The sequence below is a fragment of the Cannabis sativa genome, chromosome 6 (genome assembly GCF_029168945.1).
Source record: "Cannabis sativa cultivar Pink pepper isolate KNU-18-1 chromosome 6, ASM2916894v1, whole genome shotgun sequence".
In the NCBI taxonomy this organism is placed as follows: domain Eukaryota; kingdom Viridiplantae; phylum Streptophyta; class Magnoliopsida; order Rosales; family Cannabaceae; genus Cannabis; species Cannabis sativa.
The window spans coordinates 46,958,297-46,972,597 of NC_083606.1; the positions used below are offsets into that span (position 1 = coordinate 46,958,297).

General features: G+C 31.0%; 1 protein-coding gene across 1 annotated transcript; it reads right to left on the reverse strand.

The window, feature by feature from the left end:
* Positions 1–1,759: 1,759 nt before the first annotated feature.
* LOC115725071 (putative glucose-6-phosphate 1-epimerase) lies at positions 1,760–12,235 on the reverse strand. The gene is made up of 9 exons (XM_030654487.2): positions 11,722–12,235; positions 9,518–9,592; positions 4,595–4,651; positions 4,353–4,513; positions 4,056–4,196; positions 3,053–3,155; positions 2,872–2,971; positions 2,254–2,494; positions 1,760–2,064 (listed from the first exon to the last, which is right to left on the reverse strand). The coding sequence occupies exons 1-8, from the start codon at positions 11,842–11,844 to the stop codon at positions 2,280–2,282; spliced, it is 975 nt and encodes a 324-aa protein (XP_030510347.1). The 5' UTR covers positions 11,845–12,235; the 3' UTR covers positions 1,760–2,064; positions 2,254–2,279.
* Between the last annotated feature and the right edge of the window lie 2,066 nt (positions 12,236–14,301).

Consider the following 14,301-nt stretch of genomic DNA (forward strand, 5'->3'; position numbering starts at 1 on the left):
AATAGCAGGTTACCAATAAGTAAAAATTCTATTTTTAGAATTAATTAATTATAATTAACTATTTTTTAAGTAATTAAATAAATATTTAAGAAGTCCTTTTTTAGAAATTAAAATTTATAAATAACTTTTTTTTATTTATATATAAATCCCTTAGCTTAATTAATTTAACAATTAAGCTATTTAATTATGAAATTATATGTGTATAATTTTAAATTATTAAGAGTTTTGTTATAAAAATTAAAATAATTTAAGTGTAAAAAAAATAAATTACTAAAAGATTCTTATTTAATAATATATTGCAAAAAATTAATTAATAGTTATACTTAATTTAATTTTAAAATATAATTAATCTTAATTAAATTTTTAAAAGAAAATAAATTAACAGGTCAATATCAGGTTACAGGTCATTTTTTATTTTTTTTTTTATTTAATTTCCAAATTAATCACAACCATTTAATAGTGATCTAATGGCTAAAAAAATGTAACCATGATGGTTACAATAAAAATGTAACCATTGGAACCTCCTTCTAAATATTATAAAAATAACTCAGTTAAAAAAAAACCGATCTCGTAGAATAAATATATATCGTAATATTTTATTTATAATAAATGATAATATTATTGGTATTTAAATTTATTTATTAATTCAAAAATACTATTCAAATTAATATAATAGAAGGTAATAATTGAATCCTTCCCTTACAAAGTAATATTTCACATTACCATTCCCTTGTTAGTATTAACTCATTCCAAAGTGTATTTGTTTTAATGTGGTATATTAAAAGATTGTGTTAAGCATTTAAGTATGCTTTATCAAATTTCTATTTTCATATTGTTATTATACTATGTTGCTATTACATTGTTCTCCATAGAAAAAAAAAATAATTAATTAATTAGAAAAAATAAATTGTAAAAAAATAAAGGGGAATTACCCATATACTATTTTTTTAACTTTTTTTTTCAAATTTACGGTTTGAGTTTCTAAAGTGGTTGCAGCGCTAGTTACAGTAGGGGTTTCTGTACGATTTTTTGTTACAATTTAGGTTGCAGCGCTAGTTGTAAAAAGGGTTTCTATGCCTAATTCCGTAAAAATACAAAAAAAAAAAAAAAAAAAAAAAAAAAAAAAACTGTTTTGAAGTGTAAAAATGAAAAATCCCAAAAATAAATAATAGTCTGTAAAATCAACGAATTTCATTTTTCAGTAAGAGAAAAAGAAAAAAAAAAGTGCGAATTCGGGGGTATTTTGTAAATATTCCAATAAAAAATATAGTAGACGAAAATACAAATTGACCTATAAAAATAGGTCATTTCGCTAAAGAACCCTTAAATATAAAGTTCTTAAAACTAGTTATGACTATATCATTGTTGTTTGGGTAAATACCATTGTGGACCCTGTGTTTTGTTAAATGACAAAATAAACCCTGTATTTTCTAAAATAGTAAAAATAGAACCCTGAGCTTAATTTTTGACAACTTTTTTTTTAATACAACCAACTTGAAGACAATGCTTAATACGAACAGATACAAAAAATGTAAACAGTTTTATCATAGCACTTTTAGATCAGATTATAATTAAACTTTATTTTGACAAAAAATTCAAGATCTTATTTATACTATTTTAGAAAATACAAGGTCCATTTTGTCATTTAACAAAACACAGGGTCCAATTAGTAACTTTTGTAAAACAGAGAGTCCAAAATGGTATTTACCCTTGTTTTAATAAAATGTTAGTGCTATTGACAAAAATTAATCGAATAATGTTTCATATAATATGTAACTTTTTATTCCAAATGCACGAGAGATTCCATTGAACAAAAAGGAAAATGTTATCTCCTTCCACTATAGTGGCAGTGTTGGCTATCGCATCTTATGTCTGCAAATCCGAGTCAATTTAAGACGCTAAATCATTATTTAAACATGTCATCTGTTCATGAACTCATCTCTACAACAATGATGAGTAATTTTTTGAGATAGAAAGGAAAATAGTAATAATAACAATAATCAAGTGGCCAGAACTTCAACTCATGAGTCATGTCCCAATCCATTACACGTTGCAAGAGAGTACCTGTTTGGAAAAAATCACTGAGATACTCATTAATAAAACTAAACATATATATTTTAAAGGGGGGAGATTGATACTGAACGTTGCAAATATACGAAGAATACTGAGAACACCTTCTAAACTCTCAAACAACAGTTTTCAAGGACTCGATCAAAAAGGCGAGAGCCAACAGGTTAAAAAATCAAGTAGTACCTGTACAATATAATCTGGATTGAACTCTAACTGCTCTGGAGAACTTTTTGAGGGTCGAGCTGCCCACTACAGTAACTGGAAGGAACAGCTGACAGCTCTAGTCTTCCTTTCCACTCCTCACCAGGTTTCAATGTGATATGTTTCTCAATAGCAGCAGCCTCAACACACAGCATGTGCTTGTATTCATCATCGCCAAAATCAGCCATAGCTTTTGCCTTCTTATCCCAAGGATTCCAGACAACTGCACAAAAATAACAAATATACATGCCCTTTGTTTATTAGTTCTAAAAGATTTTAAAGGTGTTTTATTGTATAGAGATCTCATGAAGGGAATGTAATGTTTGGTTGTAATTATTTCATTTCCTTTTCCCCATTCCTACTAATTTTTTAGTATCTTATATCCATCCCTCCCTACACCCAACAACTATATAACTTCTGGCATGTAGAGTACAATGAAGAGAATATCAAAATGAACAGGTACAGGTACAGGTACAGCCTACAGCTACACAGATGTAGAACCAAAAACACGTCCACCATTTTTTCTAAAAAGAAAGTAAAGTTGTATTATTAAAAAAAGAAAAAGAATTTTTTTACAAAAGAGGCTTTGTTTATATTTACCAGCATCTGGAAGTCCATCTTTGCGTACAACAAAAGTTCTCTTTTTCTCATGATCAAGAATTGCAATCTTTGTAGGAGTGCTTAGATAAATCTTGTCCACCTAATTATTTTTAAAATGAGTATCAGGCATATGACGAAGAATTAAGAGTGGCATCAGAAACAAAGTGATGGAAAACCTTACTTCTGATTCAAATGTTATTGCATCACCTTGTTCAGTAAAGCGTTCCCTACTCTTCAAGTTGTCAAAATAATCTAGGGTCTCTAATCCTTCAACCCGAACTTCACTGCACGTACACAAATGATATTAACAAAACACTTAGTTACAACTACATCTTAATTATATGGTACAGAATTTGCAATAATTTACTGCAGTGAAGAAAGCAACAAAGCTTTTATCTTCATATTAATATTCCTATAACTGGAAACCAATCCTAATCATTTTGTCATACAGAAATTTCCAATTACTCACATGAGGAAGTTGATAATTTTTATAAATATATATAAAAGAAACAATTAAATGAAGAAATTTCGTAGTCATATGCGCAGCCTAGTGATACTATATCTCTCCTCATGTCCCAAGTTTGAATCTCCCTCCTAGTGTGGAAAGAAAATAATAAAAAAAAGCTCTAAAATCTTATGGATAGTAAAGTATTGGGATCATTTTTAAATACAATCTAAATTTCCATGAATGGAATCAACTCAATCATAAGGTTCTAAAGGAAAATATTTTGGCCTAAAAGAAAAAAGGATGAACCAACTGGCAATAACATTTTCACATTAAATTTATTAAGAGGCAAAAATTGCTCTACTGGTGTAAGCATTTTGTAACTGCAAACTGTTTTAGACGTAATCTTGCAAATCACAAACAATTTCCAATGATAAGACTGATTTATCATCAGCAACCCATTGTCCTAATAGTGAGTCCTTTTAACAAGAAGGGTACACTTTAACCAGTGAACATGTGAGCCTGTCATCTATCCATCAGGATATTAATTCAAGACAGGAATAGCAAATGACACAAGTATTCACTTTTAAAATACAGTCTCAGCCTGGTTTTTGCCAGCAAGGAACAAAGTCCAGATACCATCTCAATTATAATATTGAAGTAAAGCATCAAACTTAAGTAATAAATATAATAAAACAAAGTCAAATGGAAGGATGAAAACGAAACACATATTAACTACCTAATATCGGAAACTGAGAAATAAGTATGATACGCAAATGAGAATGAGAATGGCTTCCCATCAGAGTTGGTGTTCCTAACACGAGATGTCAGCATGAGATCTCCTCCTGGTCCCAAAGCCACCCGCAGCCGAAACTCATAACTACAAGTGAGCACAATATAAATATGTATATTCAAATATACTGATATCAAGTATATATAATGTAACTGTACTAGGCTGAAGAAGGGATGAAATGATTATAAATAATGAAATTCTAGAGTATATATATAGGAAGAGCAAAAAGTTCTCAAGTCTTACCTGTGTGGCCAAACCTTGACATCATCTTCAGAAGGCCTGAGGATCAAATCAACATAAGCTTTGCTGTGGGTTGGTGTGGGAAAGGGGGGTGGATCATTATCCACATCCCAAAACCTGTTTCTAGCAAACCCGTGCGACTCAAGAGGGCCATGATTTGCAAACTGCAATCATAGGAGAATTTCCCTGACCAAGATGAATAGAATAAAAGAAAGCAATAAGATGGGGGGGAAAACAAGGCATACTTGAGGAAAGCAAATTGGGATTCCACCACGAATTGCTTTAGGAGGCTTAAAAATAGCCTGCACAAGAAAATAAAAACATTACTATATATGTTGTATTACGTTTGCAAAATAAGTGGATGAAAGTTAAAATGACTCATAAGAAAACAGAAACAAAAAAAATTGAAAGCAGAAACCACACCTCCCATAATCCATTAAATATAGGGAACTGTGTCAAGATTGTATATCGAACAAGGAAAATCCTACTTATTTTGATATGGTGAATAAAGAGCCAATCACACTAAGCCTAAACATAACTAAACATAAAGAAAGGGCTAATAATTCTTCATCAATTATTCTGATATGCAAAGCCTCCACACCATAGTAGCAAAATAACTCATTCTTTGTGGATGAACCAAAACAATTATTATTTTTTTTTTTTTTTGAAAAAGAGAAAGGGTCCTCTTGTTTTAGACAGGACCCTCCCCGTTATGTATTGAAAATTCTCACTTGTGGCGGAGGAAAACCTTGGTTACAAAAAACACACATAAACAAATAAAGCCAATAACAGTTAGCACTCAGCAATGCTAAAAGAAAATTGCTAGGCCACAAATATACTGCTAATACATCAATGATTTCCATTCTCTACATAAATCTAAAAAAGACAATTCCTCAAAAAACCTGGTCTTAAATTGAAATTTTCAACCAATTTCAATTATCAACCAATTTGAAATTTTCCACATTGATATAGAACATTTAGAAGAGCAACATTTCAACAAAACTACAGCAGAAATGAAAGATGAGACACGGCAAGTCAACTGTAAAACTTTCTTTATCAGCCCAAACTCACAAGGCCAGCAAAAATCTTGAGCCTTAACAAGCAATTGAGAGAATCCTTCAATATTATTTAAAATTAAACACTTGTCGTTGTTAACAAAAGATGATAGACATAATCAAACTTACACCCTAGTACACTATTCACGATCTAATACCAATAAAAACACACGCACATGCACACACAACAACGACAGCAATGCTGGTGCCAAATTATGAAAATGACAAATCATTAAGCAGCATGGTAAAAGGAAACGTTTTCTTAGCACTGAAATATAGCCAGCCCATGCCTTTCTCTTTCCCAAATAAAATAGCACATGCATTTTCTTCCATATCTTTGAAGAATCTGCTATTATCTATAAAGATAGCAAAGGTTCCCACATTCCACAGAATCCTTCTTCCCAAAACAACTCCATTCCTACTAAAACTCTCCACTTGTTGCAGAATACCTTGGCAATGTTCTAGCCATACTCAATCAACTCACATTTGTTGTAGAAGTAGGAAGTTTGCACAAACAACCCCAGTATTTGGGGTTGTGATGCTACATTTGAATAATATATCAGTGTTTATATGCTATTGTTTGAATAATGCCTTAGTGTTTATATACTACATGAGCCTCTTAATTAGATTTCATTAAACATAGTCTATGTAGATAGTCGCTATATTTGAAGCTCTTTGAGGAAGAAATTGTAAGAAAACGGCTTGCATCACCATAAATTCTCATTTGTCTTCAACTTATTCAATGTTGTCATTTGTCAACTACACAAAAATCTTCCTTATCAGAGCCAAAGATTTCCGTACGAATGAGTTTGAATGAAAAGTGTTGGATCTAGGGGTAGCAATTCATGTTTATGGGTCGTGTTTATGCTGAGTCGAGACTTAGGTATTACAAGCAAATGCCCAACTCATTTATTAATCATGTCGAAAAATAAAACCCAAATCCAACCTCTTTATAAAAGAGTTGACCCGACCCGACCCGTTTAACACGTTTATATAAAAGATCGTGCTTAATTTTGGTCAACTTATCAACACATTAACATATTTATAACAAGTAATTTTTGCACCATTTTACGCATATTTATGAGTCATTTAACATGTTTATATCCTATTTAACTAGCTTAATACAATTTACATGAAATAAATATAATAAATATAAGAGTGTATACTTTTAAATAGGTCGTTGTCTTGCCATTTTTAGTTAGGCATGTCAACCCCAAAATGATCAAGTTAGTCATGTTGACTCAAAAATGACCCAAATCTATTTAAGGGAAACCCACACCCATTTATTTTGTGCGAGTTTTGAGTCGTGTTATCATGTTTGACCCATTTTGCCACACTAGTTAGATCCCAATAATGTGTACAACTTCTTACGCACAGAGTCACAAAAACCAACTTCGCCTCATTTATCTTACACATCCTCCAATCAAACAATGAAGTGCAACATCTAATTATTATGAAACTAGCACTCAGGCATTTAAGTTTCTAATTAATTTTAGATTTTAATTTGCCTCCAATACGTTTCATGTATACTAGGCAACAGAAGAATTAGGGTGGAAATACTTAAGTATTTTGTATAGGGCATTAATCCTTTGTCCCTGGTTGGTTTTGTAGCCAGCAAGGTGAGGTGTAGTGGCAGTTTTGCATTGAGATTATTAAGGAAAACATATTCTGCTCTTACTTGTGTGGTGAGGTAGGCATTTGGTGTCATGATTTTAAGGAAGCTTTGGCTCAAGTGAAGAGTTTTAAAGATCTCTCGAACAACTTGGCAAACTTTGTACGGGTGAAGAGTCTTGAAGTTCTCTAAAGCAACTTGGAAAACTTTGTAATGGTGCTCAAGTAAATAACACAGCCTACTGCTATACTACCCAGATATGTGTTACTGTTTGATAGAATGTTGTTCTATTGTTTCTGAACTCTCATCTGCTGTAAATTGGTATCAGATTCCATGAGAAACCACCTGATCTACCCATGTCCCAATTAACTTAAAGCTACTCTAGAATCAATTTTTAAATAATTAAATAAAATTATTGATGTGTATAACTCATGTTAAGACCCAAAAAAAAAGCAAGTACAATTGATATGAAGGAATATTTATAGCAAAATTTCACAAGCCTAAAGTTGAGATCGACATGCTTGCAAAGAACAATCAATTTCACAGATATTATATCAAAACTCGCTTTCAATAAAATCCTATAGTGTGTGTTGTAAATTTTGTGAAAATACAAAAGCAACAAACACCGACAAATGCAAGTACTGATAATTCAGAGTTATGACATTTATGATACATGAATAATACAGGCTAAACTCACTCCTTTTCAGGGCTAACTGCAACAACTGTTCAGTAACATGCAGCACTCACTTCAGTTTCAATTATCCTGTGCCTTTAAAATCCAAAGGAAATGATAACTCTACATTATGAACCATAAAACAGGCAATAAACAAATATATAAAATCACTTTCCCTTTAAACAAACAAGAATTTAATGATGTGAAAACTAAAATCTTCTAAACATGATTTGAAAGGCAATATTTGTTTGAAGAATAATTAGCTTTTTTAGTCCCTGTACTTATGACACTATACTATGATGCCCCTTAATTTATAAGTGTAGTTAAAAATACCCCCTAAAATATATCAGTTGGAATAGTATAATCCTTCTATCTAATTCTGTTAAAATTGACTAAAGTTGACTGTTAAATTAATAATGTGGCATTATACATAGATAGTAGTTGAAAAATTATATACCATTAGGAAAATAAATTACAAGTCATAAAAATTACAATCACAGGAAAAAAAAATGAAAAATAACATCCCAAAAAATAGAATATCATTACCTTAATTTTCCAAAAATCCCATGTTCTTTCTAGTGATATCCATCTCTTCAAATACTGTAGAATCCTAATTTTACACCTTTTTCTAATTTGAACTGCTAAAAAACGATTGGAATTATTTTAATAAAATTATTTTTATTAAATTTTTTTAAAAGGTTATGAAATCATTTTTTAATCATCTTTCATTGTCAGTTATTATGCCACCTCATAGTCAATTTTCCCTCTAAAAAGAGATGAAATTACTACTCTATCCTTTGTTATAATACCACATCATCAATACAAACGGTATTTTTAAACAAAATAAACAGAAGGACTAAATGTATGCATATAAAATTATACAAGGACTATTTGTAACAAGCTGAATAGATTAAAGGGCATAATAGTATAGTGTCATAAGTACAGGGGGCAAAAAAGATAATTATTCTTGTTTGAAATACATAAAATAATATTTGATCTAATCAGTGCTACAAAATATTAATCTATATATATTATTTGATCTAACCAGAGAGATATCAAATGGAGAAACAGAACTATAAACTTTACTAAAATGCTGGCACAAGTTTTTCACTTCTCTCTTGTAACATTGTACAGATTACAAAAACAATGGACTGCCTATCATTACCAAAAAGAAAAGAAAAAAAAAAAAAAGAGATGTGAAATATTCTCAAAAAGCAGCTTTTAGACCCTAAATCCATGACAGAATAAGCTTATAAAATATCACTGCAATATGGATGGATTCATTATCATCACAGTGATGGAAATAATAACCTTAATGGTACAACCTTCCTACAATGAAGTCATATAAGCAGCTAATATCTAACTAGGAGATGTGTAAACAACACATTAAAGGGTGCAAAGATCCGTATCATGCACTATAGAAACTTGTAACTCCATCAGTATAAAGCAAGGTAACGGAGAGGACTAATAATCTTCATTGAGGGTATGGATGTTTAAAAGTTGACTAGTTAACCTTATTGCTCAAAAAAGACAAAAGCAACTAAAACATCATAATAATAAATTTAAAACATTTGGTTGCTAAGCACATGCCAGCGCATTCCTGAGGGTTCATCAGCAAATGGCAAGCTTAGCACTGAAACATCACACCTTTATCTTATGAAATACTGAGTTTCTATTTCTTATATAGAAATTTTAACATATTTACAGGAGCATAACCAAGCAAAGGCAATTAAACAACAGTGTCTTAAATGAAGGAATAAGCCAAAAATTGGAGGGAAATGAAATTCTCTCAATGATATAAATCAGGGAAAAAATATTACTGTATTACCTTATTACTAACAAAAAGCAATTCCTCCCCATGGTCATTCTTCCATGACGTCACATGAGCTCCATACAAATATACCTGGTATCCAAAAAATAACAAACTATAAATTAAAGAAGCCACTAAGATAGGTAATAGGGAATGTCTTAGAATTCCTGGGAAGTATGTAACACAAGCATCAAGAGGGCATCATCGTCAAAATGGTAATTCCATAAATATATATATATATTGAAAAAAAAAAAAAAAACAACTAAACAAACAAGAGATAAGACAACAACAAAGAAAAGAAGCACATTAACTACTTGTAAGCAGATCAACTGTTAAAACTAATTTACTACATGAATTTTTTTAAATAAAAAAAATAACTTAAAAAGGATGTATCTTCAGCAGTTTAAGCAAGGGTAATCTCAGTAAACTAAAATATAGCTTGAAACAGAAAACAGAACATAGTATAACGGGCAGGGACCTGTCTAAGACAAGGGGTTCCTCGCCCTTTTTCAAAAAAAAATAAAAAAAGAAAACAGAACATAGTGAAAACAATAATAAAAAACATAGGAAACAGAAAAGTTTCCCAACTAATATGTGCAATTGAATTAGCAAAGGAAAACTTGTCCATAACATTTGAAAAAACATAATTAGCTACATGTGGTCCAATTTCAAGTGGTGCGAAGTACCTAATGAGTGAATATTAAAGCATATTTTCCATTGTTTTCTCTCTAATTTCAGATATGAGAACAAAAATTGTTCTTATTGTTTTCAAACTGAGAGAGAGAGAGAGGGGGGGAAATCGTCAGCAAATGTTTTATGAGATGAAATTCTAATTGAAATAATATATTTGAATAATAAAAAAAGACATTTGGAAGAGAGTCGGAGAGATTGAGAAAGGTGAAAGTCAACTGAGAAAGTGTGGAGACATAAAAAAAAACAGGACAATAAGGGGAAAAGGTCATATGAAATATAGATAATGTACTAATGAGAACAAGGGAGTGACTAATTAGAATCAAAAGAGACAAAGTAATGAGAGAGATTAAATGTAGAAAAAAAGTCATGATAGGAACTAAATGTAAAAACAAAGTGATGAGAGATAATAAAAAGAGAGAATCAATATTCAGTAGCGAGCAAAATCCTAGAGTTCTGATAATAATAATGATAAAAAAAATTTAGAGAGCTCAAAAAGAGATAATGAAGAGAGAAACCATGAATGAGAAGTTGAAAAGAGAGAGAATCATGAGATGGTACAAAATACAAATAGTGAAAAGGGTGCATTCTCTCAAGTTTTATACCAGTTCTCAGAAATAATTCTAATTTCATAAACAGAAATTTTTACTTTTTTAGTCAAAATGCCAAAGCACTCTAGAAATAATAATCCGATGATATGTGCAATTTAGTTTAACACGTGACAACATAAATCTTGTACATAATAATTATAAAATAAAAACATTTTCTTGAGGGATTTAAGTTATTTGACTAACAAGACTAAATAACCCGTCAAATATTTATACCCTGATCTCAAGTATTGTTCTTCAACATACAAAACAATGAGGGAAATACGTAAGACACTTCCTAAATCAAATCAAACAATCAATCAGCTCTAGAGAATCCATATACAATTCAATTGCCAACTTAAATTCTACAAAACATTATGCAAAGTTTTCAAATGTTGATCATCAATGAATCACCCGTTAGGAAAAGAAAATAATAGTATCAATCAAATCTCACATTGAACTCATGGCTATTAATCACAAGTATTAGTCTAACAGATCTGTAATTACCTGCAAAATGCATGATCAATCGAATCTTAAGAGTAAAATAAACAAACAGTAAAAGAAAATTTAAAGTTCAAACCAATAAATTTATTTAATTCAAAGCTCGGTTTAGTTTAATCATAAACATACGCAGCTTTGATACAAAAATCGTAGACAGTATTGAACAAGCTTGAAGTGTGATAACAACAATTTTAATAAATAAATAATAATAAAAAAAAAAAGGTTATCATTATACGGTAGGCATTCAAATAATCACAGAAATCCACAGACAAACTAAAACAAAAATTAAATTAAATGTCAGCGATGAAACCGACCAGATCTGATCCCGAATGATTCCAAACCTCAATCAACGAAAACATGATCGGACTCCGTCTAAGAAATGGCAATAAAAAACGGAACAAAGCAGTCAGATCTTGAAGAGAAAGAGGATAATTAGAAGTTTACCTCGGCGGAACTGCCACGAGACTCGCGTAGGATGATCTTATCGAGGCCATTGACGCCTTTAGCAAATTCCACATGCGGTGTAGTAGAAGTCATAGCCGATGAAGGAACCTTCTCGCTACTCATAGCTAGCTCCGTAGCCTGTCTTCTTTAATATATCAACCTTTTTTCTTCTCCTTAAGTCCTCTACCATATAAATATATATAATATTATTTGGCAGTGTCTTCGTCAAGACCTGTGACTGTGAGTGTGTGAGAGTAATGTTTTCTTTTTAGTATTGGACAATTGGAGATTGGAGTCAATAGCAAGAGACCAAAAGCTGTCGTGAAATTTCTAAGCTAAGCGGTATGGAACTTTCCCTCTTTCTCTTTATTCCTCGCTGTCCTGAAATTTCGTTTGCCCTTTTCCGATTTTGTTGGCACTTCCGTTATCCGGACCCGAAATGTTCGGCTTGGCTCTGCCTGTTCTGTCCCCACCGCACCCATTTTCACCGTGGGTGCACGTGCTCTTATCACCCGACCCGTTATTAATTGATGAAAAGTTTGAGTAAATAATAAGAATAAATTATATTATATACTCATTTTATTTTATTTATTTTAATTTAGGTTTTTTTTAATATTAATTAAAAAAAATAATAATATTATAAAAATATTTTTAGCTGGCTAAATAAATAAATATACAGTTCAAATAAAAAAATTATACAAATACCACTTACACACACCTTTAATCTAGGATCTATACTTTCTGAGCAACTATCGCGCAACCATTGCGCAACCACATAACAACTCAGCACAACCGAAACAAAAATTCAACCAGAAAGAGAACTACCATTAATTCCGGCAACTTCACCTAAGAAGACGACCAGGATCAATCAAAACAGGGGCTGTTTCGAATTCATAAAAAAAATGTAGAAAAACTACTACGAAACTAAAATTCAATCGAAAATCCAGTTTAATTTGCATAAAACTAATGTTTTGATTTCAATTTTCAAATCCTTGAAAGGAAGATCTCAAAAAATTGATCTAGAGTTCTCAAACAATCCAACTCAAGTATAATCCAAAAAAAATTACATCAATACTATAGTAAAATATGTATCCTGATGTATTTTTGTTATTTTCCAAATTTTTAATGGTAAATTTGTTCATATTAAATCATAAAGAGACATGTAGATAGAGTTACGTACGTGAAAACAGTGTTCTCTTTTTTAATGTTTCACAACAGTTGCATTACAGTTGCATAAACATTTTGCTAACAGTTATTTCGTCTGATTAAAACCTTCGTCTGATACAACCTCCGGGCAACCACCCAGCAACCACCCACAAATTTTCGTCTGATGCAACCTTCGGCCTGTTAGAAATATTTTACCAGGATCTAGATTTACTACCATGTATGTTTCATTAACATCCTAATATGAATTCTAAAACAATGAAATAAACACATAAGGGATTAAGAAAACCTTACATTGGGTGCAGCAGAATATAATGACTCCTTCCATTCAGATCTCTAGCCCTTGATTCTTTTCTGTAGCAGAGCATTATCAAGATCTTAACCTGGATCTCTTTCTCTTCTTCCTTGATGCTAATTCTCCTTCTTGTTGATTGGATTCTTCACAATCTTCCACACTATGATTGAGATACCACTTGATGTGTGTGGGCACTCACTCATTCACTCAAGGTTCGAAATTATTGAAGAAGAAAAGAGGAACAATGGTTTCGTCCTAAGCAATAGAAAGAGGCTCAATTTTTTTGAAAGTGAATTTTATCTGACAGAGTTAAGTTTGAATGTGAGCCATCACTATCTATTTATAGGTAACCATCTAGGTTTAGGTTAGATTTATTTGGCATTAAAATAATAAAAAAATAAATGGTAAATTAAATGCATAGTAGCCGGCCATGTATACGATAATGGGCCCCACTTGTAATTTTGCCATTTTGTCATTTTTCATCCCATTTTTCTCAAAAATGTCAATTTTCCAATTTAACCACTTAAATGCCAATTCCAATTATTTAATAACTAAAAATTAATTATTAAATAATATTGTCATTTAATATATTTATTAATTAGACATATAAAGTCTCTTAATTAACAAATAAAACCTAAAATCTCTTTTCTTCACAATTTTGCCATTGCTTAGTGAAAATTCATAAACTAGACATAGTCTAACTTTAGAATTATAATTGATTAATTAAAATCAATTAATTGGGTCTTACAAGCAGTATGGTCTCAACTAGTATGGGGACCATGAGCCTATATAACAGAGCTTCCAATAAGCAGATCAAGAATTTACTAAGTAAATCCACTGACTTATTAATTCCTTATTGAATCCACGCATAGAACTTAGAATTGCACTCTCAGTCATATAGAACGCTCTATATGTTCCACTATATAGATACGCTATTAATTATCCATTGTTATAATCCTAATTTGATCAATGATCCTCTAATAGATGGTCTACATTGTATAGGGACTAAATTACCGTTACACCCTTTCAATGTATTTTATCCTTAAAAACTTTACTCCGTATAAATGATATTTCAGCAAAGTGAAATGAGTACTCAATCATTTATCTCTGTTTAGCCAAGC

Excerpts from the sequence above, each read along its gene's own strand:
- LOC115725071 (XM_030654487.2), bottom strand. The coding sequence starts at position 11,844 with ATGAGTAGCGAGAAGGTTCCTTCATCGGCTATGACTTCTACTACACCG. Across the intron at positions 4,514-4,594 it reads TCCCAATTTGCTTTCCTCAA|TTTGCAAATCATGGCCCTCT; the intron begins GTATGCCTTGTT and ends CTATGATTGCAG. Across the intron at positions 2,495-2,871 it reads AGATGGACTTCCAGATGCTG|TTGTCTGGAATCCTTGGGAT; the intron begins GTAAATATAAAC and ends ATTTTTGTGCAG.